General features: G+C 38.8%; 1 protein-coding gene across 1 annotated transcript in view; it reads right to left on the minus strand.

Annotated features, from left to right (window-relative positions):
• Positions 1-26,531, minus strand: part of LOC127619505 (receptor-type tyrosine-protein phosphatase U-like) — a 432,480-nt gene that overhangs the window by 36,647 nt on the left and 369,302 nt on the right. The window contains exons 27-28 of the mRNA XM_052092344.1: positions 13,859-14,173; positions 9,896-10,021 (exon numbers count right to left, since the gene is read on the minus strand). Coding sequence (XP_051948304.1) covers positions 9,896-10,021; positions 13,859-14,173 — 441 coding nt within the window. The remainder of the gene's footprint in view (positions 1-9,895; positions 10,022-13,858; positions 14,174-26,531) is intronic.

Consider the following 26,531-nt stretch of genomic DNA (forward strand, 5'->3'; position numbering starts at 1 on the left):
GGCGCTTTTTTGCCCCTGGGGCAATTACAGTACCCCGATAAACATAAAAGTCATAGCACACGTGTCCTCAATAGGCGTTCGATTTGACACCTCATTAGGTGGGTCTACGCCAAGCGGTCTTGGGGACGAGTTAGGTGCGAAGTTTTGTACTGGAGATAGAATAATAAAAAGTATAAAAATAAAAATAAGTATGTGAGATTACAATAGTGATGCTTTGCAAGCACCACTAATAAAAATAAAAATAATAAGTATGTGAGATTACAATAGTGATGCTTTGCAAGCACCACTAATAATAAGTATGTGAGATTACAATAGTGATGCTTTGCAAGCACCACTAATAATAAGTATGTGAGATTACAATAGTGATGCTTTGCAAGCACCACTAATAATAAGTATGTGAGATTACAATAGTGATGCTTTGCAAGCACCACTAATAATAAGTATGTGAGATTACAATAGTGATGCTTTGCAAGCACCACTAATAATAAGTATGTGAGATTACAATAGTGATGCTTTGCAAGCACCACTAAAAATAAAAAGTATAATAAATATAAAAAGTATAATAAGTATGTGAGATTACAATAGTGATGCTTTGCAAGCACCACTAATAATAAGTATGTGAGATTACAATAGTGATGCTTTGCAAGCACCACTAATAAGTATGTGAGATTACAATAGTGATGCTTTGCAAGCACCACTAACTAGATGGGTACATTTCCTGAAGAAAATGTGAGTGGTGCTTGCCGTGGCGAAACTCGTCAAACAGCATGCTGTAACTCGAAAAGAACAAAAATCACGGTCGTAAATAAATCAACCCGGAATTCTGTACGATTTTCTGGTGCAGAAATATGTGATTTGTTACTCGGTTGCTAGGGTAAGCCCGTGTGGGTGCAACTTTTACCACATATTGAGGTATGCTCTTACAGAGCCTGCCAGCCTCTTCAAATGTGGCAAATCACATGTTTCTGCGAAATCCTCGCTCGGAACTGTGACGCGTCAAAATTTGTCGCAATGTTAAGTCTATGGGATTTTTCGGCCGCTTTTTTGCCCCTGGGGCAAACACCGTACCCGATACGCTATAAAAGTCATAGCACACGTGTCCTCAATAGGCCGTTCGATTTGACACCTCATTCGTGGGTCTACGCCAAACGGTGCGGGACGAGTTAGGTGCCGAAGTTTTGTACGGAGATATAATAATAAGAAGAAAAATAAGTATGTGAGATTACAATAGTGATGCTTTGCAAGCACCACTAATAAGTATGTGAGATTACAATAGTGATGCTTTGCAAGCACCACTAATAATAAGTATGTGAGATTACAATAGTGATGCTTTGCAAGCACCACTAATAATAAGTATGGCGAATAACAATAGTGATGCCTTGCCTTTGGCAAGCACCACTAAAAATAAGTATGTGAGATTACAATAGTGATGCTTTGCAAGCACCACTAATAAGTATGGCGAATAACAATAGTGATGCCTTGTCTTTGGCAAGCACCACTAATAATAATACGTTTAAATAGGATTTCAGTAAGTTGGCTCTCACAAGCCAACTTAATGATACAAAAAGCGGCAATTTATTTCCATAACGTTTAACATAAGCCTTTCATTGGTTTATCAATCCATTTTGTAATTGAATTTATCAATCAGTCCCAGATAATAAGGGCTCAATTAAGGACGTGTCAATGTACACCTGCGTCCGATGGATGCTTTTGAAGCGTCTCGGTTGTGTTGCATTATATACATACCTTTCTGAGGTCACTGTGTCGAGTTAAACGAAGTTTGAAACTTAGAAAAACACATCTTGAGATCCCTGCATTCAGATTTGTGCTCCATCAAGCTGTGTTTGTATGCAAGAAACCTTACTTATATTGTGTTGTCTGCTCTCGGTATGTGTGGTCTGTATAAACTGTGTATTGCCTATATAGCCATTTTTGTTTACTACCCCCTGGAGAAAACAGATGGTACACCAAGCTTGAATTGCTCGGATGGAAAGAATATTTAATTTCGTAAATATTTTAACAAGTTATTTTTTCTATAATTAATGTTAATATTAATTATATAATATTAATTAATTGGATTAATTTGAAAAAATGGTATCTTTTCATTCTTAATCAATAATCACTTTACAGTCACCACAGCTAAAAATATTAAACTTACTAGCTTGTTGTTGGAGAAGTGGAACATCCTGTCCCATTTGTGGGATGTGTATCTTTCTAAAGCAGGGGTCGGCAACCAATGGCACGCGTGCCAGCATTGGCACATGGAGGGGTAATCACTGGCACGCCAGCAACAGCGAGAAAGAAGTAGACAATTTTATTTCTATATATTCCGCACCTGCATTCCAATCTACATCTTGATGTAATCCTTCCTCATGATCACGCAGCGTGTTTTCTTCAGCTGAATGGGAGACTAAACAAAAAGTAAAAATGTGACGAGACTTCAATATATCCAACAGACTCGTGCAGTGTGTGAAAGCCATTCGCACATCACGAGCCAGCAGCGCTTCACTTTCTGTTAATCTGCTTTACTTCGGTCAGACTGCGCGGATGACAGCCTACATTCTGTGTTTCATTTGTTTATTTTGCTTTCAGAGCAACACGTGATGTAATATGGAAAACACCTCTATTAATCCTTGAGTTTTCCAACCCAGCATACATGTCCACCTTCCTTAAACCATAGTCTTATTTAAAATTACATTAAATGATTAAAAGAGAAAACATAAACCCACGTCATGTGGTTCAAAAATATATTCAATCAGAATCAGAATCAGAAAAAGCTTTATTGCCAAGTATGTTTTTTACGCATACAAGGAATTGGTTTTGGTGTTGTAGGCGCGTGTCACACATTCTCTAGATATAAAAAACAAGTATTAAAATATAAGCAATATAAATATAAATATGTCCACACAGTATATATTAAAAGTAAGAATAAAAATAAAAGAGCAGCAGAGTAAGTACAGTGGCATGTAGAGCCAGATGTGGAGTGTGGAGAGTGTCAGGGTGGGTACCGGGCCATGTTGATAAGGCAAGTGGCGGATGGGAAGAACCTGTTCCTGTGGCGTGAGGTTTTTGTCCTGATGGACCTCAGCCTTCTGCCAGAGGGGAGTGTCTCAAAGAGATTGTGGCCGGGGTGGGAGAGATTAGCCACAATCTTTCCAGCACGCTTCAGGGTCCTGGAGGCGTACAGGTCCTGGAGCGGCGGCAGATTGCAGCCAATCACCTTCTCTGCAGACCGGATGACACGCTGTAGTCTGCCCTTGTCCTTGGCAGTAGTAGCAGCGTACCAGATAGTGATAGAGGATGTGAGGATGGACTCGATGATGGCTGTGTAGAAGTGCACCATCATTGTCTTTGGCAGGTTGAATTTCTTCAGCTGCCGCAGGAAGTACATTCTCTGTTGTGCTTTCTTGATGAGAGAGCTGATGTTCAGCTCCCACTTGAGGTCCTGTGAGATGATAGTTCCCAGGAAGCGGAAAGACTCCACAGTGTCGATTATGGAGTCACAGAGGGTGATGGGGGCAGGTGCAGGTGAGGCTGAGTTTTTCCTGAAGTCCACAACCATCTCCACTGTCTTTAGAGCGTTGAGCTCAAGGTTGCTTTGAATGCACCAGGTCACCAGGTGGTCAACCTCCCACCTGTAGGCAGACTCGTCACATTCAGAGATGAGTCCGATGAGGGAGGTTTCATCCGCGAACTTCAGAAGCTTGACGGACTGGTGACTGGAGGTGCAGCTGTTAGTGTACAGGGAGAAGAGCAGAGGAGAAAGAACGCAGCCCTGGGGGGGATCCAGTGCTAATGGTCTGTGAGTCAGAGACATGTTTCCCCAGCTTCACATGCTGCTTCCTGTCAGACAGGAAGTCAGTGATCCACCTGCAGGTGGAGTCAGGCACACTTAGCTGGGAGTGCTTCTCCTGGAGCAGAGCCGGGATGATAGTGTTAAAGGCAGAGCTGAAATCCACAAACAGGATCCTGGCATGGATCCAGGTGCTGGAGGATGTAGTGGAGGGCCAAGTTGACTGCATCGTCTACAGACCTGTTGGCTCTGTATGCAAACTGCAGCAGGTCCAGGAGGGGGTCGGTGATGTCTTTGAGGTGTGAAAGCACAAGGCGCTCAAAGGACTTCATAACCACAGAGGTCAGGGCGACGGGTCTGAAGTCATTAAGTCCTGTGGTCCTTGAGTTCTTAGGAACAGGGATGATAGTTGAGGACTTGAAGCAGGCTGGCACGTGACATGTCTCCAGTGAGGTGTTGAAAATGTCTGTGAACACTGGAGACAGATGATCAGCGCAGTGCTTCAAGCTGGATGGGGAGACAGCATCCGGTCCAGAGGATTTCCGGGGGTTCTGTCTCCTGAAGAGTTTGTTGACGTCCCTCTCATGGATGGCAAGAGCCGTCACTGAGGTGGGTGAGTCACTGAGGTTGGGGGGTACCTTTAAGGTGGGCATTGGTGGGGGTGCCCAGGCCCCTGCTGAGGTGGGGGAGGTGGAGGTGATGCACTGTAGCTGGAGCTGTTGGAAGGTGTCGTGTGGGATGGTTTTAGGACTGGCCCTTTGTTGGGAGGTGTTGTGGGGAATGGTTACAGGACTGTCCCTTTGTCTTTCAAAGCGGCAGTAGAACTCATTCAGGTCGTTGGCTGGCCTGGGGGGCTTTAGGCTTGTAGTTGGTGATCTGCCTGAGCCCTTTCCAGACAGACGCAGAGTCCTTGGCTCAGAGCTGGTGTTGGAGCGTCTCAGAGTACCGTCGTTTAGCCTCTTTCGCCGCCTTGCTAAACTTGTACTTCGCCTCTTTAAACTCACTATAAAACTCACTATACAACAAATGAAGTCTCCTGCTTCTCAGATGTTCACCCTTAGAAAAAAAAAGTAATCTCACTTGTCTACTCTAGTGTAGACTTTCCCCTGGATCCATCAGCTCTGTTTACTCTAGAGTTTCAAATTCTCTCATAAATTAAAGTTTTAGTATTTTGCAGGTGCGATTTATCGAAAAGTGTTAAATAGTTGATCGGCTTGCACGTGTAGCCCAAGTGTCATCGCACTCCCATTCAGCTGATGAAAACACTGCGTGATCCCGATGAAGGAATACATCAAGATGTAGATTGGAATGAAAGTCAGGTGACTAACTTGCGTGCAAGTGATTACACTTCTCTATGATTTTGAAAAATGTATGAAATAATATAAGAAATATTTAAGATTCCACACAATTTTGTGATCAGTAATCAAATAAGCAAATTTGTGACATTAACTGTGTTAACTAATTTTGTGCAAAAGGACAGGTTTTAGATGATCTGTGAAAATCCACATGCAAGGTTTTTCACATGCAGGCTTTGTAAAAAAAATATGCTGATAATATCATTTGTAATGAAAAAAGCAAAATAGAAACATTTTGACAAGTTGTTTTTTGGAACTTTGGAAAATCATATACATGTGCGGGGGGGGGGGGGCACAGCATTGACCAGAAAAACAAATAATGGCACTCCATTTCAAAAAGGTTGCCGACCCTGCTGAATGTGCTTGTTTCACATCCATTGTGTTCAGTCAGTCATATAAATGCTCCCACACAGCTGATTTAAGTCACATTTTTGATGGATAGAAGTCTGGTATTTTGAATTCCTCTTTATTTATCCCCCTTTCTACAAATTTGGAATGCCCGATTCCCACTACTTAGTAGGTCTTCGTGGTGGCGCGGTTACTCACCTCAATCCGGGTGGCAGAGGACAAGTCTCAGTGGTCTTCACTTCTGAGACAGATGCATTTAATCATCTGGCTTGCTGTGCATGACACTACGGAGACTCGCAAAATGTGGAGGCTCATGCTACTCTCCACAATCTACACACAACTTACCATGTGTCACATTGAGAGTGAAAGCCACTAATCACGACCACAAAAAGTTTACCCCATGTGACTCTACCCTTCCTAGCAACCGGGCCAATTTGCTTGATTAGGAGACCTGGCTGGAGTCACTCAGCACATGGATTGGAACTCGCGACTCCAGGTGTGGTAGTCAGTGTCAATACTCACTGAGATACCCAGACCCCCTCGAATTCCTCTTTTATATTTTAGAATTTGTGTGTTTAAGCTTCAGTTTCATGTGAATTATAAAGTTTATTTTCAGTCTGTGACACATGGCCAAGCACCACATGGCCACCGTCCGTAACCATGGCAACAACTCCAGTACCCACACAGGCACAAGAGTTTTCACATTTAGGCTTACAAAATCTTATGAAAAACATAACATATATACGTTTAAATAAAGAATGTAATGTTTTAAACTGTGGATTCTAAATTCTTACAGTTAAATTAACACTGACATTTTTAATCATGGTTAATTGTAAAACTGTATAATCACGACATGCCAAAGTTCTTATATGAAAAAAAGTTTACTAATGTTTTCATGTTTGGTATATCTATAATAACAAATCAACATTTGGCCCCAAACTAGCTAGACTCTACAGAGTGAAAGCTTAATTTAGGGCAAATGGGCAACCTGTTACCTATTCTAGCATAATTATAATTATTATTATTTTATATAAAGTCATGCGGGTCAGGAGCTTCAGTTAATGTTCACATCAATCATCAGAATGGGGAAAAATGTGATCTCAATGATTTGGACTATGGCATGATGGGCTGGTTTGAGTATTTCTGTAACTGCTGATCTTCTGGGATTTTCACACACAACAGTCTCTAGAATTTACTCAGAATGGTGCCAAAAACAAAAAACATCCAGTGAGCAGCAGTTCTGCAGATGAAAATAACTTGTTGATGAGAGAGGTCAACAGAGAATGGCCAGACTGGTTTGAACTGACAAAGTCTACGATAACTCAGATAACCACTCTGTACAATTGTAGTGAGAAGAATATAATCTCTGAATGCTGTTCTGATATGCGGGTTGGAGTTGTTTTGGCAGCACGAGGGGGACCTACACAATATTAGGCAGGTGGATTTAATGTTGTGGCTGATCAGTGTACATATATATATATATATATACAGGTGAAACTCGAAAAATTTGAATATCGTGCAAAAGTTCATTAATTTCAGTAATTCAACTTAAAAGGTGAAACTAATATATTATATAGACTCATTACAAGCAAAGTAAGATATTTCAAGCCTTTATTTGATATAATTTTGATGATTATGGCTTACAGCTTATGAAAACCCCAAATTCAGAATCTCAGAAAATTAGAATATTGTGAAAAGGTTCAGTATTGTAGGCTCAAAGTGTCACACTCTAATCAGCTAAACACCTGCAAAGTGTTCCTGAGCCTTTAAATGGTCTCTCAGTCTGGTTCAGTTGAATTCACAATCATGGGGAAGACTGCTGACCTGACAGTTGTGCAGAAAACCATCATTGACACCCTCCACAAGGAGGGAAAGCCTCAAAAGGTAATTGCAAAAGAAGTTGGATGTTCTCAAAGTGCTGTATCAAAGCACATTAATAGAAAGTTAAGTGGAAGGGAAAAGTGTGGAAGAAAAAGGTGCACAAGCAGCAGGGATGACCGTAGCCTGGAGAGGATTGTCAGGAAAAGGCCATTCAAATGTGTGGGGAGCTTCACAAGGAGTGGACTGAGGCTGGAGTTACTGCATCAAGAGCCACCACACACAGGCGGGTCCTGGACATGGGCTTCAAATGTCAAACGTCTTACCTGGGCTAAAGAAAAAATAACTGGTCTGTTGCTCAGTGGTCCAAAGTCCTCTTTTCTGATGAGAGCAAATTTTGCATCTCATTTGGAAACCAAGGTCCCAGAGTCTGGAGGAAGAATGGAGAGGCACACAATCCAAGATGCTTGAAGTCCAGTGTGAAGTTTCCACAGTCTGTGTTGGTTTGGGGAGCCATGTCATCGGCTGGTGTTGGTCCACTGTGCTTTATTAAGTCCAGAGTCAACGCAGCCGTCTACCGGGACATTTTAGAGCACTTCATGCTTCCTTCAGCAGACAAGCTTTATGGAGATGCTGACTTCATTTTCCAGCAGGAGTTGGCACCTGCCCACACTGCCAAAAGTACCAAAACCTGGTTCAATGACCATGGTATTACTGTGCTTGATTGGCCAGCAAACTCGCCTGACCTGAACCCCATAGAGAATCTATGGGGCATTATCAAGAGAAAGATGAGAGACATGAGACCAAACAATGCAGAAGAGCTGAAGGCCGCTATTGAAGCATCTTGGTCTTCCATAACACCTCAGCAGTGCCACAGGCTGATAGCATCCATGCCACGCCGCATTGAGGCAGTAATTAATGCAAAGGGGCCCAAACCAAGTACTGAGTACATATGCATGATTATACTTTTCAGAGGGCCGACATTTCTGTATTTAAAATCCTTTTTTTTATTGATTTCATGTAATATTCTAATTTTCTGAGATTCTGAATTTGGGGTTTTCATAAGCTGTAAGCCATAATCATCAAAATTATATCAAATAAAGGCTTGAAATATCTTACTTTGCTTGTAATGAGTCTATATAATATATTAGTTTCACCTTTTAAGTTGAATTACTGAAATTAATGAACTTTTGCACGATATTCTAATTTTTCGAGTTTCACCTGTATATATATACACACACAGTATATGCATACTGTATACATGCCTTTATTTAATATTTATTGCTAGAAAATTACAGAATCACACAGGGTTCAAACTGTATTGTCATATAAAGTAAATGTAAAATATAAAAGCTAATTTAATATTTAGTTTGACCTTCTGAGGTCGACAATCAACATTTTCAGCCTAAGAACTTGACTTCAGCTCACAGGCCATATTTCCACTTTTCTTGGAAAATGCCTACAATATGTCAAACGCGCCAATCATATCAACAGCACACTGTATTCAGCTCATCTGGAGGTCAATGACAAGATCTTTTGAGCAGTAACTATTATAGAAATGACTCTGTAACACATTGCAAAGGCAAGTTCTGTCTCTGGGCTGTCATTATTCTTGAAATAGGGATACCACTATTTAGGAACCCCATCTATCGCTAGCATTTTGAATCTTGTACCTTTTTGGGAAAGTTAGATTCATCACTAGTGCATGGGTGGCTCTCTCCAGGGTCCTGTGATGAGGCAGTAAGGGACATTTTCTGACAACGGCATAGAGAGTTTACTCTGCTTGCAGAGTCTCAGAGAGACAGAGGGGACACGCGGTTTGACAGGGTCTAGCTAAACTGACACAGGCAAGGACAGGAATGTGGCTAAAGGTTGACAGGCGGACAGTCAGAAGTGCTAAAGGGGGATAGCAGAGAGTGGTGAAATGTTTCAGACGTGATTTTAAGGAGACAGGATGTCGACAATGAAACCATCAGGGAGGACTAAGGTCAACTAAAGGTGTTAAAATGTGTCTTTACATTCAGACAAGTCAATATCACAGACCACACAGAGAGGAACTGACGCACAAGCACACACGCAACAGACTTTGGGATGAACTAACCCAAATGTTTTGGCATTTTTGCGCCAGGTGTTTCAGTTTTGGTCTTTTTCACCAACCACCCAAAATCTAGTTGTCATTACTCTAATGTCATGCCACACACACATCCAATTAGAAAATAACTAATTGCTAATATAGTACTGGCCAATGCTATTTTGTGTGTTTGAAATGGGCTCTTCTTAGCTTTCAGCCCAACTTTAAACCCCATTTTTAACTGTACCTATATGGAATTAATTAAAGTCTCTGAAATGATAATTTAGCTACTAGCCACTCAGTTAATTAACCTTTTGGAGTGGGCCTGAACTCAGACAAACTCAGCCAATTTCTTAAAAAAGATGGGAGTTCTAAGGCAGGTCATTGAACTAATGAATTTAATGAGCTACTTTAATAGTTGTCAGCGTTAACACTGGGTGAGAAGAGCTCATAATTGTAAGGCAAAGGGAGATGCATATATTTCTAGATGACTCTGTGCCATGGACTTACCCGTGTGATATTGTTCACCCGGAACAGACGGGTCACAACATTCTCATCTGTAGACCTTGAGAGCAGCTCAACCGTCATTGGTCCATACTGCTGTATACCAGTTTCAGGCCAGTATTGTAAACAAGGCTGAAAAAAAATAAAAATTCTTCTTAAATACTGTATATAACTTTACAAAACCCTAGTGCATGCCAATAATTGACAATAAACTTTTGGTCTTTTGACCTTGTAATCTGTTAGCCAATTGGCTCGCTTATGTAAGTTGACAGGTCTTTTGACATACACGGATGAGCCAAAACATTATGACCACACACAGGTGAAGCGAATAACGTTGATCATCTCCGAACAAGGCCACATGTCAATGTCTGGGTTGATTAGATGGTAAGTGAACAATCAGTTCTTGTATTCAACTTGTTGAATGCAGAAGAAAAGGACAGGAGTAAAGACCTGAGCAACTTCGACAAGGGCCAAATTGCTATAGCCAGACGAATGGGTCCGAGCATTAATGTTGGTTACAGGAGGAATGTGTCACAACACACAGTGGATCGCAGCCTGCTGCGTATGGGGTTGCATAACGACAGACCGGTTAGAGTGCCCATGATGACCCCTGTCCACCGCGCACAAGCGTCGAAATTGGACCTTGGGGCAGTGAAAGAAGGTTGCCTGATCCCATGAGTCCCGTTTTCTTTTACATCATGTGGATGGCTGTGTACGGCTGCACCATTTACCTGGGGAAGTGATGGCATCAGGATGCACTGTGGGAAGACGACAAGTCGATGGAGGGAGTGTGATACTCTGGGAAATTTTCTGCTGGGAAACCCTGGGCCCGGCCATTCATTTGAACATCAATTTGACATGTGCCATCTACCTAAACATCGTTGCAGACCAGGTACACCTCTTCATGGCAATGGTATTCCCTGATGGCAGTGGACTATTTCAGCAGGATAATGTGCCCTGTTATACAGTGCACATAATGTTCGGGAATGGTTTGAGGAAAATGATGAAGAGTTCCAGGTTTTGCCTTTGCCTCCAAATCTCAATCTGATTGAACATCTGTGGGATGTGCTAGACCAACAAGTCTGATCCATGGTGACTCCACCTCGCAACTTACAGGACTTGAAGGATCTGCTGCTAATGTCTTGGTGCCAGATACCACAGGACACCTTCAGGGGTAGAGACCATGCCTCAGCGTGTGGGCTCTGTTTTGGCAGAATATCCAATAGCATATCAATGTTTTGGCTCATGATCGTTTAGCCAATCAACTTGCATACTTTCTCCTCATCTAACATTTAAATTGCCTCAGTTGTTTTTAATCATTTGCGATCTGTTACAAGATATGTGTCAACCATTACATATCTGAACTGAATGCAAACATTAGAAAGATTTGAGAGGTACAAAGGAGGGGGCAATTTACAACAAATAATGCCTTCATAAGATTTGGACTATGGTCATATGGACCACTGCTATGCTACTTTTATGATTTATTATGCTTTTGTTGTACTTTTTTGGAGCCTAACAACACTTGGCAAGGTCAAACTTGTTTGGAATGGCATGGCAGAGAGCAAATCATGACAGAATTTTGATTTAGAAAGGACGTTCCCTTTAAGAGAAGGGTGAAGATGAACAGAAATGATGATGGATTCAAGGAAACTGGTCTAAACAACACTGCAAATCCAATTGTGGTTAAATAATCCTTGCTCATTTCTCCATATCGGACACATTTTCTAGCCCAATCTCCCATTATCCCTGTAGATTAACATTTGCCCAATGTGTCAATTAATTTTCACTCCAACCAGTTTTCAGACAGAACTAATCCAGCATGGCTTTGTTTGAAAAAGACGTAAAACCCTGCATTTCCATGGTGAGATACAGAATATGAGATAGAAATTGATAAAGCCTTGTAACAGTGACGAGTATTAACAGAGTGACATGGTGCAGAAGAAGATAAATATTCATAAAGACAGCTCAGAAATGGGTGGTTATAGCAGAAAGATATTTCTAGAAAGTTAAATGACTAACTGAGTGTGATTATGGCTTGAAAAACATTCACACGCATCAGACAGAATACAGAAATGACTGGAAAATAGCCTTGCACTGTTCATTTCACACATTCAAACACATACATAGGTTTTATCAAGTGAATCTTTAAGATGTCACAGTCTAATTCTGTATTCAGTTGATAATGTGCATGAGAGATGTTTGATCATGGAGAACAGGTTAAATCACTGCCTGCGTTAGTGAAAAAGAGCCGTGGGTTGGTGTCCATTCCATTGCCAATTTAGACAAAACAAACACATTATCAATGCGGGGAGTGGAGAATGAAAGGCACACTTTAGGTCTACCGCCCACCCAGGGTGTGAATTATGGGGTTTGACCCATCTCAAATTAAAGACTGAACAAACCTAAAGAAAATCAAAACAAAAAATGAATGTGGCCAAAATCAGATATATATTTTTATTTTTTGGAGATTTTAATTTTAATTTAATGCAACAATTTACGATAGAATAGTATCAATTAATTATTGTTAAAAATTATCCAGTGTTGGGGAAGCTATTTTGAAACTGTAGTTTCACCAGCAACAAGCTAATAATGATATACTGTCTGTCTGTCTGTCTATCTAAATGAATCCCAAAGCTAAATGCAAAGTGAATCACTTATTTTAACTGGTTTATTTACATGAGCTGTCCAAAAGAATTGATTAACTGAAATTGTTCTTGTTTTCCCAGAGCTAAATGAGAGAGAGAGGATAGTTTAGGTGAGTGGGTTTGATCACTCCCTCATCTCCATTGCTGCTTTTGCAATTAAATGTGACAAATGTAGCATTTTGTGATGCTTCAGTGCTACTAGTTGGAAATTGTTTTGTTTTTACTGTAGAAACGATACTATTGAGAAAACAACTGAACTACTGTAATGCTACTGACAAATTTAGTAAAGTTAGTAGCGTTGCTAATTTAGTCCCCAACAATGAAATCCACACAATAAATGTAACCCTATAACGCCATGTGCCGTGTGTATCAAATATGATACATGTGTGTACGTTTCACATGTTTATGGCACTATCTAGTGGTTATTTGTAAAAGAGAAAAAAAAAGAAAGTGGTTTCAATGTTTATATCGATCTATTTAAAATGGTGGTGGTGAAAAGTGACAGTAATGATTATTTTGTTACTGATATTTAAAAATGAATATTTGCTGAATATAAGCAACTTATGCTTTGAAATCCATGTATCAAATATGACACAACAGGCCTTTTAGTAGTTTGTATGTTAATGTAATCTTGTGTTGAAGCATTAAATGCATTTGACTTGCTGTCTGTATACTGGAGGTCTCAGAGCTCTAGACTCGACTTCAGTTCTGAATTGGGCCGTACCCCCCCACACACACCTTTTTCACATTGTTCTTCACACAATGTTATCTTATGACATCTTAATTTTACTAAAGTGCATGACATGTAAGGTGATACATTTTAAAATTTGCATTACATAATCAACTGCATTTATAAGTTTGTTCCAGTGCGATGTAATTGTGCAGTAGCTGAACAGATAGAGCACTGCACTTGTGCAAAGGACAGGGGTACAAATGCTGAAGAGCAAGCAAGTCGACATGTGAACCAAAAGTGTCATAAAAGCACCACAAAATGGCATGGATATTTCAGGAATTGTGTTTGTGTCTCACATTTGCTTTTTCTGACACTATCAGTTAGGTTTAAGGGTTAGAGTAGGGAGGTAGGTTTTATTGGTTTAAAACTCGATTGAGCATTAACCTTAAAAACCCTCATCTGTTACAATGGAACTGTCATGATACGTGCAAGAAACCATGTAATATCATTTTGCAAAAATGTCACCACAGTAATGTAATTTCAATTAAACCAGGCTCATTTTTTTTTGCTCATGTTTCATCAATGATGCCTACCTCCCAGCATTTACTCATATGAATCTCTAATTTTTATTAATCTGGTTTCTCTTACCCAGGCTGAGTTGGACTGGTTGAGTTGGTTAAGCATGATGATGGAGGTGCAGCTGTAGTCAAACACGAGTCTCCAGAAGTCTGCGGTGGTGGTGGGCAGGGGGTGAGGGGTCACCACAAATGCATCTGGCTGCAGAAAGCTGTCCATCAGAGCCGCATTTATGTAGTTGCTGCCGTCTCCCTCGGTGGACACCAGAAACGCGAGGGCGCGGTCAGGCGGCAGCACGTCCATGCTCCGGTTCTTCTCGCGGTTCCGTGGCAACAGAGAGACACTACACTCCTCCACGTCCAGGTGAGGGGTGACGGAGTTTAATGTCTAAAACAAACATAAGAGAAAGAGGCATGTGCAATGAGATTAAACGAGGCAGTGAAATAATGTAGACAACAGCGAGAGGTGAGAATAATAACCAACAAAGAGAAAATGGAAGACCAAAATGCTGTGAAAGGAAAGATCGTCTCAAGAAAAAAAGAGAATGAAATAGAATTTTCTAAACAACTAGAATCCAAACGCCACTTAAACATGCAACAGATGCAGGTGACACACAGACAGACAAAAAGACATACAGATAGACAGGTAGATAGAGAGATAAACAAGTAGACATATAAACAGGTAAACAGACAGATAGACAAAAATGCAGGTAGATAGACAGTAGACAGACAGGTAGATAGACAAACATGCATACAGGTAAATAGACAGGTAGATAGACAGACAGACATGTAGACAGACAAGTTGATAGACACAGACCGACAAAGACAAACAGACAAATAGACAGGCATATAACAAACAGGTAGACAGGTTTTATAGACAGACAGACAAACAGACAGATAAAAATGTAGATAGACAGATAAATAGACAGCAAACAGGCAGATAAACAGATAAATAGAGAAGTAGACAGATAGACAGGTAAATAGACTGGTAGATAGACAAACAGACAGATGTGCAGACAGACATGTTAATAGACACAGACAGACAGATATATGGGTAGATATAGAGATATAGGCAGACATATAGAGAAAAAAAGATAGAAAGGTAGATAGCCAGATAAATAGATAGCAAAACAAACAGACAAGTAGATATACAGACAGACCGGCAGATAAACAGGTTAACAGATGGACAGACAGATAGACAGCTATATAGACATGCAGACAGACAGACAAGTAGATAAACAGACTGAAAAAATTACAGGTAGATAGATACAGACAAACAGAGACAGACATACAGACAGACAGACAGGTAGATATAGATATATAGGCAGACATGTATAAATACAAACATACAGACAGGTAGATAAACAGACAGACAGACTGAGACAAACAGACAGATAGACAGGCACATAACAAACATGTAGACAGGTTTTATAGACAGACAAACAGACAGATAGAAATGTAGATAGACAGATAAATAGACAGTAAAACAAACTGACAGGTAGATAGCAAGACAGACCAGCAGAAAGACAAGTAAACAGACGGACAGCTATATATACATGCAGACAGACAAGTAGATAGACACAGTCAAACAGAGACAGACAGATAGACAGACATGTAGATAGACAGACAGTCAGGTAGATAAACATAAATAGAGAAGTAGACAGATAGACAGGTAAACAGACAGGTAGATAGACAAACATATAGACAGGTAAATAGACAGACAGACAGATGTACAGACAGACAGATAGACAGACAGGTAGATAGAAGGGTAGATATAGAGATATAGGCAGACATATAGAGAAAAACAGATAGAAAGGTAGATAGACAGATAAATAGATAGCAAAACAAACAGACAGGTAGATCAGCAGACCAGCAGATAAACAGGTAAACAGATGGACAGACAGTTAGACAGCTATATAGACATGCAGACAGACAGACAAGTAGATAAACAGACTGACAAAAAGACAGGTAGATAGACACACACAAACAGAGACAGACATACAGACAGACAGGTAGATATTTGGGTAGATATAAATATATAGGCAGACAGGTAGATAGACAAACAGACAGACAGGTAGATAAATAAATAGATAGATAGAGAAGTAGACAGATAGACCGGTAAACAGACAAACAGACAGGTAGAAAAGTTCCTTCTTTACTTCAACTAAATTTTGACAAAAGAGGTACTAATTAACTTCTAAAAAATAAGCTGTTCAAATAGAATTTGACTCTTGATTGATGTACTGTTATATCCTCTTCTACAGAGAAAAACTTGTTAGATGTTATATTTGATAGCAATCTGTCCTTTGAAAATAAAATGTCTAATGTTTGTAGAACATAATTCTTCAACCTCAGAAATATTGCTAAGTCACTACACATGCTCTCTGTTGCTGATGCTGAAAAAACGAATTCATGCATTCATGACCTCAAGACTAAATTATTGAAATGGATGTCCAGCAAGTTCAATAAATAAAATTGCTTCAAAATTCATCTGCCTAAGTGCTGACTAGAACCAATACATTTGTTCATATTAGCTGCGTTTTATCATCGTTACATTGTCTAACTAAAATACAAAGTTCTGTTAACTACGTACAAAGCTTTGAATGGTCTAGCTCCGCAGTACTTAAGTGACATTCTACCACACTATATTCCATCAGATTCACTACGATCACAAAACTCTGTCTGTTAATAGTTCCTAGAATATATACATGGTTCAACTCCATTACTTGTTCTTCTAGACAAGCGTGCAGAAGAGCTGAGCGTAAATGGGTAAAGAACAAACTTCAGGTTTCTTACGAAATAATGAAAGACTGCTTATTGGCATATCAGAGAACTGTAAAATCAGCAAAGGCTGCTTACTAGTCTCATTTAATTACAAACTATTACCATCGTCCCAAGGTTTTGTTTTCTGTTATAACTTCTGTTTTGAACCCCCCTGTTAATGTTATACCTAATCCTTCTTATGTACTATGTGAACATTTCTTTGGATTTTTTGGTGACAAAATGACTAATTTAAAATTGCAGTTAATGCCTTGCATTGAGGATCAATTCAATTCTATGCAGTCACTAGCCTCATGGGATGCCTTTGAACCTATCATGTTACACATAGTTATAGAAATTACTGCCAATCTTAAACCCTCCTTTTGCCCCCATGATATTATTCATCCTCGGTACTTCAAACAAATAGTAGACTCAGTAGTTCCTGGTCTGTTGTCCTTTTTGAATAAATGTCTGTTTACAGGGTACATCCTGACTGCCTCAAAATTGCAGCCGTCACTCCTTTGCTCAAGAATCCTTCACTAGATGCATCTGTTTTAAGACCGAAGTGATTGTCTTTGGTCCTACAGATAATTTTGATGTCAGTAATGCTAGTTGTGGACATCTTATTTCTTTTCTCTCTCAAGTATGGAACCTGGGTAGCCAGTTGAAATTTTACAAAGATATTAGTGCTGTCATAGGTTCCAGTTTCTTTCAGCTACATCTACTCTCTAAAGTTAAACCCTTTTAGTCAGAGAAAACGTTAGAGATAACAGTTCATGCCTTCATCACTTCTCGTCTGGACTACTGTAATTCTCACTATTGTGGAATTTCCAAATCTCTAATTGCTCGACTCTAATTAGTTCAAAATATAGCAGCAAAATTTCATTTCACTGGCTCTCGGGTACAAGCTAGAATTTATTTTAAAATTCTCTTCACACAGCCAAGCTCCCAGTTACTTGTCAGACTTACTACATCCTTACAATCCACCAAGAAGTCTGAGATCCGGTGATCAATATCTCCTCGATATCCCATGCTCGAGGCTAAAGCGCAGAGGAGGGAGAGCCTTTTCAGTTGTGGGTTCTATTTCATGGAATAGTTTGCCTATCAGTATCAGATTGTCACCTTCAACACTTTAAATCTTCTCTTAAAACTCATAAAACTCAATAGCATGTAATGTCCTGGTCTTGAATCATTGTGTGTTTTTATAATTTTGTATCGTCCAGCACTTTGGTCAGCCTTGATTCTGTTTTTAAATGTGCTATATAAATAAAATAACTTGAACCTGAATATCAAAATGCACTAAATGATGTAGATCAGTCTCCTATTTGGCTCCAAAATTATGGAACAGTCTCCCTAACACTGTTTAGGACTCAGACACACTCACTCTAGACTTAACTAGACTAAAGACTCATCTATTTAGCCAGTCATACACCAAATGTATCCTTCAAATCACAATTAGGCTGCTTTAGTTAGGTCTGCCGGAACCAGAAACATCCACCATTCCTGCTTGGTGTTGGACTCCACTGCTACGTGTCTCTGAGTGATGACGACTAAATGCAGCCGGTGCCAGCCAGACATCACTTCAGTCTATTACGATGAACTTCAGGGGATGAACTGATGCCAACTCCAACCATAAGACATGGGATGCTTCATATGCCACTGCCTGAACCTTGGACTTAGAATAGACCTCACCGAAATGACTTGCTGGTTGAACTGCAATGCATCTCTGCCTGCATCACCTCAGTCTAATGATGGACTGCACTCTTGAAAAGGAATACATAAACTATTATTAAATTGCCAAAAAAAAAAACTTCAACAGCCAAACAAGGACAATTGCATCTATGATAACTTCTGCAGTTAATGCAGGATGGACTTCAAAGACATTAGTCATTAATCTTACAGTTCATACAAAGATCTTTGTTTAAACACTGACCCTTAACACTTACTTAGATTAATAATTATAAACCATGACTTGCACTATACACAAGTAATATTTACATTATATTCATGATGTTAGCCAGAGGGGAACTGGCCCCCACAGTGAGTCTGGTTTCTCCCAACGTTATTTTTCTCCATTAATCAACATCTTATGGAGTTTTGTGTTTCTTGCCACAGTCGCTTTCAGCTTGCTCACTGGGGTTATAAATACAATTATTTTTTAATTATTTAATTACATATTTTTATACACTATATACAATCATATTGAATCAAACTACACAATGATCACTAAGACTTTATAGATATTACAGTTTCATTTTCTGTTCACGTATGATGTTCTGTAAAGCTGCTTTGAAACGATGTGTGTTGTGAAAAGAGCTATAGGGGGACGTTTGTAATGTTTTTTACATTTCTGTCTGTCTCTTGGAGTTCTTTAAATCCAGTGTGATAAAAATGTGACACAAACTAGTTACAAGTGTCTGCTATTAAATTATGTAGATGTTATCTTTGCAGCACAAACAGAAAATGGAGTGAAATGTTACAATTCACCCCATAATCTGGGTTAGTTGTAGCATAGCCTGGGGTGAGACATAACATTATGAAATAAGGATTATGACAAAGAAATATGGATTTTGAATTATTCAATACTGAATTTTCAAAATAATTGGTGTGTGTGTATAACAAAACTGAATAAAATGAGCAAATGTGCACCAGTTTCAACAATTGAACACTATTTAGTAAGACCAAGGAGCTTGTAGTGGACTTCAGGAGGAAAGACAGAGAACACAGCCCCATCACCATTAATGCAGCACCGGTAGAGAGAGTCAGCAGTTTCAAGTTCCTCGGTGTCCACATTACTGAGGAACTCACATGGTCCGTCCACACTGAGGCCGTTGTGAAGAAGGCTCACCAGCGCCTCTTCTTTCTGAGACGGCTGAGGAAGTTTGGAATGAACCAGCACATCCTCACACGGTTCTACTTCAGCACTGTAGAGAGCATCCTGACTGGCTGCATCACCGCCTGGTATGGCAATAGCACTGCCCACAACCGTAAAGACCTGCAAAGGGTGGTGCGAACTGCCAGACACATCATCGGAGGTGAGCTTCCCTCCCTCCAGGACATATATACCAGGCAGTGTGTGAAAAGCTTTGAGGATCATCAGAGACTCCAGCCACCCGAGTCATGGGCTGCTCTCACTGCTTCCATCAGGCAGGCGGTATCGCAGAATCAGGACCCGCACCAGCCGACTACATGACAGCTTCTTCCCCCAAGCAATCAGACTTTTGAACATTTGCTCTAGCACGATCAACAATCAGCACTGCACTTTATTAATCTATCATCTTATTATCTCACACTGGACTGTTAAATATATTCTCCACAATATAATTACTACATACATATTTTGATATACTCTTATTTAAAAAAATGTTGTATATGTATTCTATATTGTGTGTATTGTTTACTGTACATTGTATATAATTATCGTGTTGTGTAAGTATGTGTACATTTGATATGTAAATTGTGTTGTGTAAATATGTTGTTTATTGTAATTGGTATATGTCTCGTCACTGTCATGACTGCTGTGTTTCTCGGAACTGCACACAAGACTTTCACCTGCTGTTGCACTTGTGTACATGGTCGTGTGACAATAAAGTGATCTGATTTATTTGTGGTCTTGTGTTACATTAGCATCATCATAATACAACTGAATAACGTGCGTGTGTGTGTGTGTGTGAGTAAGCATGTTTGTTACTGTCAGTCATAGTAATTGGCCATAATAAAATTGAACTTGAACACTTGAGTGTGTGTGTGTGTTTGTGTGTGTGCGCACAAGGTGTTAGTCACCATCAGAGTCACAGTGGTGACAGATGTATGGCACTCCTGGAGTGCAGGCTTCGTGGCATACTGAAATTCAAAGAAAACATATAAATACAACAAAGCATTTGCTTGGGGTAGGTTATAACATATTTAATTGATGTTAAAACTAACCCAGAGTCTTGTTGCCATGACCTAGCATACCTAACAGCTAACAGCCAAAACATTAGCACTAACAAATTGCATGAAAAATATCTACACAGACACACAATAAACATAATTTAACTATGATGAGTTTAACTACAAAGCAGGCATTGCCATCACAAAAATAAAAAAAGTTACTTTCTTACCAAAAAATTAGTTTTCCCCCTTTAAAATCTGCTGTGACTGCCACAGGGCTCTACTTCCTCACATGTGGAATAAGGACTAAACTGAGCACATGTGAAGTGAATTGGGTGATTTGTAACTTGTTCCTGAAGTGTTACAACTAACCCGTGTTACAACCACATCCGTTCTCCCTACAAATAAAAATGACTTTGTTGTTAGACACAGACAAACAGACAGACAGAGAGATACAAAGGAAACAAACTAACATGTAGATAGACAGGTAAATAGCCACACAGACCAGCAGATAGACAGACAGACAGACAGACAGATATAAAGACATTTAGACAGACAAGCAGACAGACAGACCTACAAACAGACAGGTAGATAGACACAGACAAACAGAGACAGACAGACACGGGGTTGCTGCAGAGTTTTTAAAATAAAATTTAAGACCATTTAAGACCTTTTTCATGACCTGAACAAATAAAAGGAAGACCATATCCCCATCCGAAACAAACCCAAACAATCTCAAAATAAGTCATGCATCACAGATTCTTACTTAAACAGGCAAGTGTGCATATTCAACAAGGATTCATATTGTCAGTAAAACAGGGTAGGATATATGCAAGTAAAAATACATGTTTTTCACATATATCACATTAAAATTGGACCATTATATAAATAAATACAAATTTGAGGTTGAATAATATTGGATTTTGCTGATATGATAATGTGTTGAAAGACAATTAATCTGCCAATAGTTTTTAAAATTAGTAGCCTATATTAAATGTTCTTAGTCTTCTTGTGATGGGGAGGTTACAAGAGCCCAAATTGAATTCAATTCCAGAAAGAAAAACAAAAAGATTCACAGCACAACACTTTTAACTGTAAAGGCTGAAATACACTGGGGACTCTTATTTTGAAATGTTTGCACTTCACTTCTTCCAATTTCAAACAGAATGAGCATTCAAACAGAGGAATAAAATGTGCACTCCTACAATAATCTATAACATATTACAATATAAACAGTTAAAAGTAAACATTGTCAAATTTCATCAACACTATATCATCATCATCATCATCATCATCAACAACAGTTGATCTTTAGGTGATCCCTTGTTATAAATGTCCGATACAGCTTAATGTTTGCGAACTGCTCTGCAACAGCTGGAAACACTCACAAGCTCCCGCGTGCTTGAAGAAAATACAACAGTCATATTTTTACTCTGAAGGACGCAGCGCATGCAGTTATTTAATTAAATTGTATTCTTGTGCAGTTTGATAATCACATTTATTCATATCACGATTCCTGTCTTTCCGCTCCCAAATTTAAGACCTCTTTAAATAAAAATTAAGACTTGAATTGTATCATTTAAGATATTTAAGACTTTTTATTACCTTACATTTTGGAAAACTGAATTTAAGACATTTTTCGACTTTTTATGAATCTGCGGGAACCCTAAGACAGACAGACAGACAGACAGACAGCCAGACCGACAGACAGGTAGATATAGATATATAGGCAGACAGGTATATAGACAAACAAAGAGACAGACAGTTAGATAGATGGACAGACAGACAGACATATACTGGCGGCCAAACGTTTGGAATAATGCACAGATGTTGCTGTTTCGGAAGGTAATTGGTACTTTAATTCAACAAAGTGGTATTCAACTGATCACAAAGTATAGTCAGGACATTAACAAGGACAGAAAGAGATGTGGAAGTCCAGATATACAACTAAACAAGAGGTTAAGTACATCAGAGTCTCTAGTTTGAGAAATAGACGCCTCACATGTCCTTAGCTGACAGCTTCATTGAATTCTACATGCTCAACACCAGTTTCATGTACAACAGTAAAGAGAAGGTGCAGCCTTATGGGAAGAATTGCAAAGAAAAAGACACTTTTGTAAAGGTTATAGTGGGCAAAGGAACAGACATTGGACAACAGATAATTGGAAAAGAGTGTTATGGATCTTTTGTGGGATCAGTTAGACTATAAGGTGCGTGAGAAGTGCCCGACAAGACAGTCACATCTATGGCAAGTGCTACAGGAAGTGTGGGGTGAAATGTCACCTGAGTTTCTGGACAAACTGACAGCTAGAATGTCAAAGATCTGCAAATCTGTCATTGCTGCATGTGGGGGATTTTACTTTATGAGAAATCTTTGAAGCAGTTTAAGAAGTTCTGAAAATGTTTTTCAAATTTTAATAGTAATTGTTCACGTTATTAATGTCCTGACTATAATTTGTGATCAGTTGAATGACACTTTGGTGAATAAAAATACCAATTTTTTCCATAAGAGCAAAATATGTACATTATTCCAAACTTTAAACTGCCAGTTTACATACATACAGACAGGTAGATAAACAAATAAACAGATAGATAGAAAGCAGACATATACTCAGGTAAACAAAAAGACAGGTAGATAGACAATCAGATGTGTAGACAGACAAGTTGATAGACACAGACAAACAAAGATAAACACACAGACAGACAGACAGACAGTCAGACAGATAGATAGATAGACAGACAGACAGACGGATAGATGGATAAATAGCTTAACAAACTGACAGGTAGATAGACAGACAGACAGACAGACAGACAGACAGACAGACAGACAGACAGATAGATAGATAGATAGATAGATAGATAGATAGATAGATAGATAGATAGATAGATAGAAATGCATATTAGAAGCACACACACACACACAAGCACACACGCACGCTCACACACTAGAAATGCATATTAGAAGCACACACACACAAGCACGCACGCACGCACACACACTTAGCAGAAGCAAAGAAATTACAGCTTAATGGCAGAACATACATTTTGTCTGGTTGCATATAAATAGGTATGTTATGAGTCTTTGTGGAGAATGAAATCAAACTGAGAATTATGCAGATTTTAAAACTTGATAGGTATAGTGCTTCAATCCTGATGGATACTGACAGAACAAATGGGACATTACAATTATAATTATTAAGACTGCATTTGGCTGTGAAGCTGTTATCAGCTGGACAGGGGCAGTTATACACTCGGGGCTCATCAGGTATGAAGCCACTAATAGCTTAATGTTAATAACACACATGCAGAGTTGAGAGGTGAGGGACATCTTATTAAATCCACAGTAAATGAACAAAAATAGACTGTACAGCTGGTTGACTTCAGCACAGTTTGAGCTGTGAGTTAGAATGCAGCACTTAACCTAAATGAAACACAATGACATTGCTGGGCATGGACCATAAGAAAGAATCTCGCAAAACCTATCAAGAACATATCTGGGTTGTATTTTACACCAAAATAAAAAATAAATAAATAATAAATGAGACTTGATGATGGGACCAACAAGAAATTAATTCATATGCAGCAACCAAGGACACGTTTGGTCATACTCTGCTTTTCATGCATTACATATACATCTTCTGTCTGTGCTCCCTAATATTCCCAAAGACAATTTCAACAACATGCCATAATATATGACACAATCACAGCTTATTTTCCACTAATATGTATCTAATATCCCTATATTTTCACGTTTTATAATTTGGGATTTGTGCTTCCTTACATAATTTGGGTAATGGGTTTAAACAATCAGATGTAGTCAATGTACTTGATCAGGTAACATCCGCAAGAGTCTACAACATTAAACCCGGCTGTAATTATACTGTAATCAGAGGCAGTACTGATGCATATTAACTTGCTAAAACAGTAATAAGCCATGTGCATGATTATAAGTTGCCTCTGCTCATGGGTCAAAAAAGGGTCAATCCATTATATTTATGAGGAAAAAAGTATGAGCTAATTTGCAGGAATGTGATCAGTGACTCTAGACACGTTTTAGTGTTTGAAAGCTACCTTGAAACTGAAGCTTGAATACTGTATATGCACAATATAGCTTGCCTTTGTGTGCCTTTTTGTTTTTATAAAACACAAGTTCATTAAAATGCTTTTTATGTAACAATAAAATATCATATTTCCAACAGAAGATATCATCTACTCCATCATTTTAAGTAATACTGACTCAGAATCACATTTTGAGTTGTATGCACTAAAGAAAAAATATGTTATGTTTGTAAACCAAATCTTTGAGGAGGTGTAATACTTTGAATGTTGGCAATCATAAAATATTGGCTCTAAAGATTCCATGAACGCATTCATGCGGCATGGAATCGGTTTAATTCTCTGAAATGAGATGCATCCACTCTGCATCTGTTGTTGCAACTCTGACAATGATGGCATTTAACTCATGCTGTCAGTAGATTGATTGTTTTAATCAGGATTATTCGCATAATTTTTAATAGTTAATCGTGATTAATCGCACATTTTTAAAATTCTGAAATCTGACACCATTTGTAATTCTTGTCCTGTCAAAATGCATTTATTTCCATCTTATGAAAGAAAACAAAACAATATGCAACAATGTAATGCTTTATTAAAATTATCCAAACAAAGCCTTCCACAATATTCAGATAGAAATGCACAAAAATATCACCAATTCAAGTAACATTAAACGTTTCCCAAAGACTAAGTGAGAGTTTGACTAATGTAAATAACTAGTTTCCCCTTATAGGTTGCATATTCATTGCAGTGGGCATTAAATCTCTTAAATTCTCATCATCCACAGTGTTAAACTGCCAGTAAACAGTGGCTATCCAATTTCATGAAGCAATTGTGAAGCTGCATTCATTATTCACTTTTAACTCCATCGGAAAACTGCTTGCAGACAAAATGTCTCATTCTGCATTTGGTGATAGTGTTTTGAAGGGGGGGGGGGGGTTGTTGGCAGGTGGGGGGTGGAGTGGGCTGTTGTGGCGGGTGTTTGGCTTGTTAAAGTGCCACATAAAGATTGCAAATGTATTTTATTTAATTTTTTTACATGGATCTATCAATATATTTTATTCTTAGTTATTCTTTATTTAAAACATATTTTCCTTTGCCAAAATTAATTACATAATAATGTGGCATAATAATGGCATAACCCCATCCATGGGTGACTAGGAATTCATCTCAGGGTACACAGAAATCTGTAATGAATTAATGAAGTGTACCCTTATTTTAGAGACTATTTTAAGAGATTGCATGTGTTAATTCTGACAGCTCTATATTGAACATTTTAGCAATTTACTCTTCTTTAAAGTTCATTTATCAAGCTAACAAACTGTGGTCATCTGATAAATGCAGGTTAAGTGAAGGTTGTTTATGTCATTGGCAACTTTTCCTGTGGTTAAGTCAGCCAATGGCACTGTCTTACAACATCCCATCTGATGTTCATTCGTGTTTTTAGTGCTGTTATTTTGTAGTAAAGAGGAGTGCTGATCGGATGAGAGGTGCTATATGCAGCGCTCCAGATAAACTTGACTGCAAGTGAAGTTATTTTACACATGCATTAAAGAGAAAAAACAAGTATAGTTTTGAATTGATGATAAGATTGACATAATTTACAAGCTGAGACTTTGTTTTATCAAAAACAACAGAAAACCCAAACTTCATCTTTTTCCGAAAACAGCCCATTGTGACTTAGTTACGGCTCATTTTGATAGAGCGCGTCACATAGTGACACGCAAACTAAGGTTAATACTTGGTCTCTAGGGTTGTTGTGCAGTTATATGCACACTTGCGGGTGAAAAGGTGTTTCACGTCACAATTGTTAATATATAATATATTGAGTATTCGAGTATGATTGGAACACTGTATTGGCCAATCAGCATCAATAGCAGCTATTTGGTTTATAACTAAACATGTATTAGCCCCTCCAAAATAAGTAATGAAATGCAACACAAAGACATATGGGAACACTATTGAGTGAAGACAAAAATGTATTGTTTTCTACAATGAACTGCCTGAACAAGCCGAATCGCTAAAACAAACCAAACGCTTCCCAAGATGTATTGCGTGCA

The sequence above is a fragment of the Xyrauchen texanus genome, chromosome 26 (genome assembly GCF_025860055.1).
Source record: "Xyrauchen texanus isolate HMW12.3.18 chromosome 26, RBS_HiC_50CHRs, whole genome shotgun sequence".
Taxonomy (NCBI): Eukaryota; Metazoa; Chordata; class Actinopteri; order Cypriniformes; family Catostomidae; genus Xyrauchen; species Xyrauchen texanus.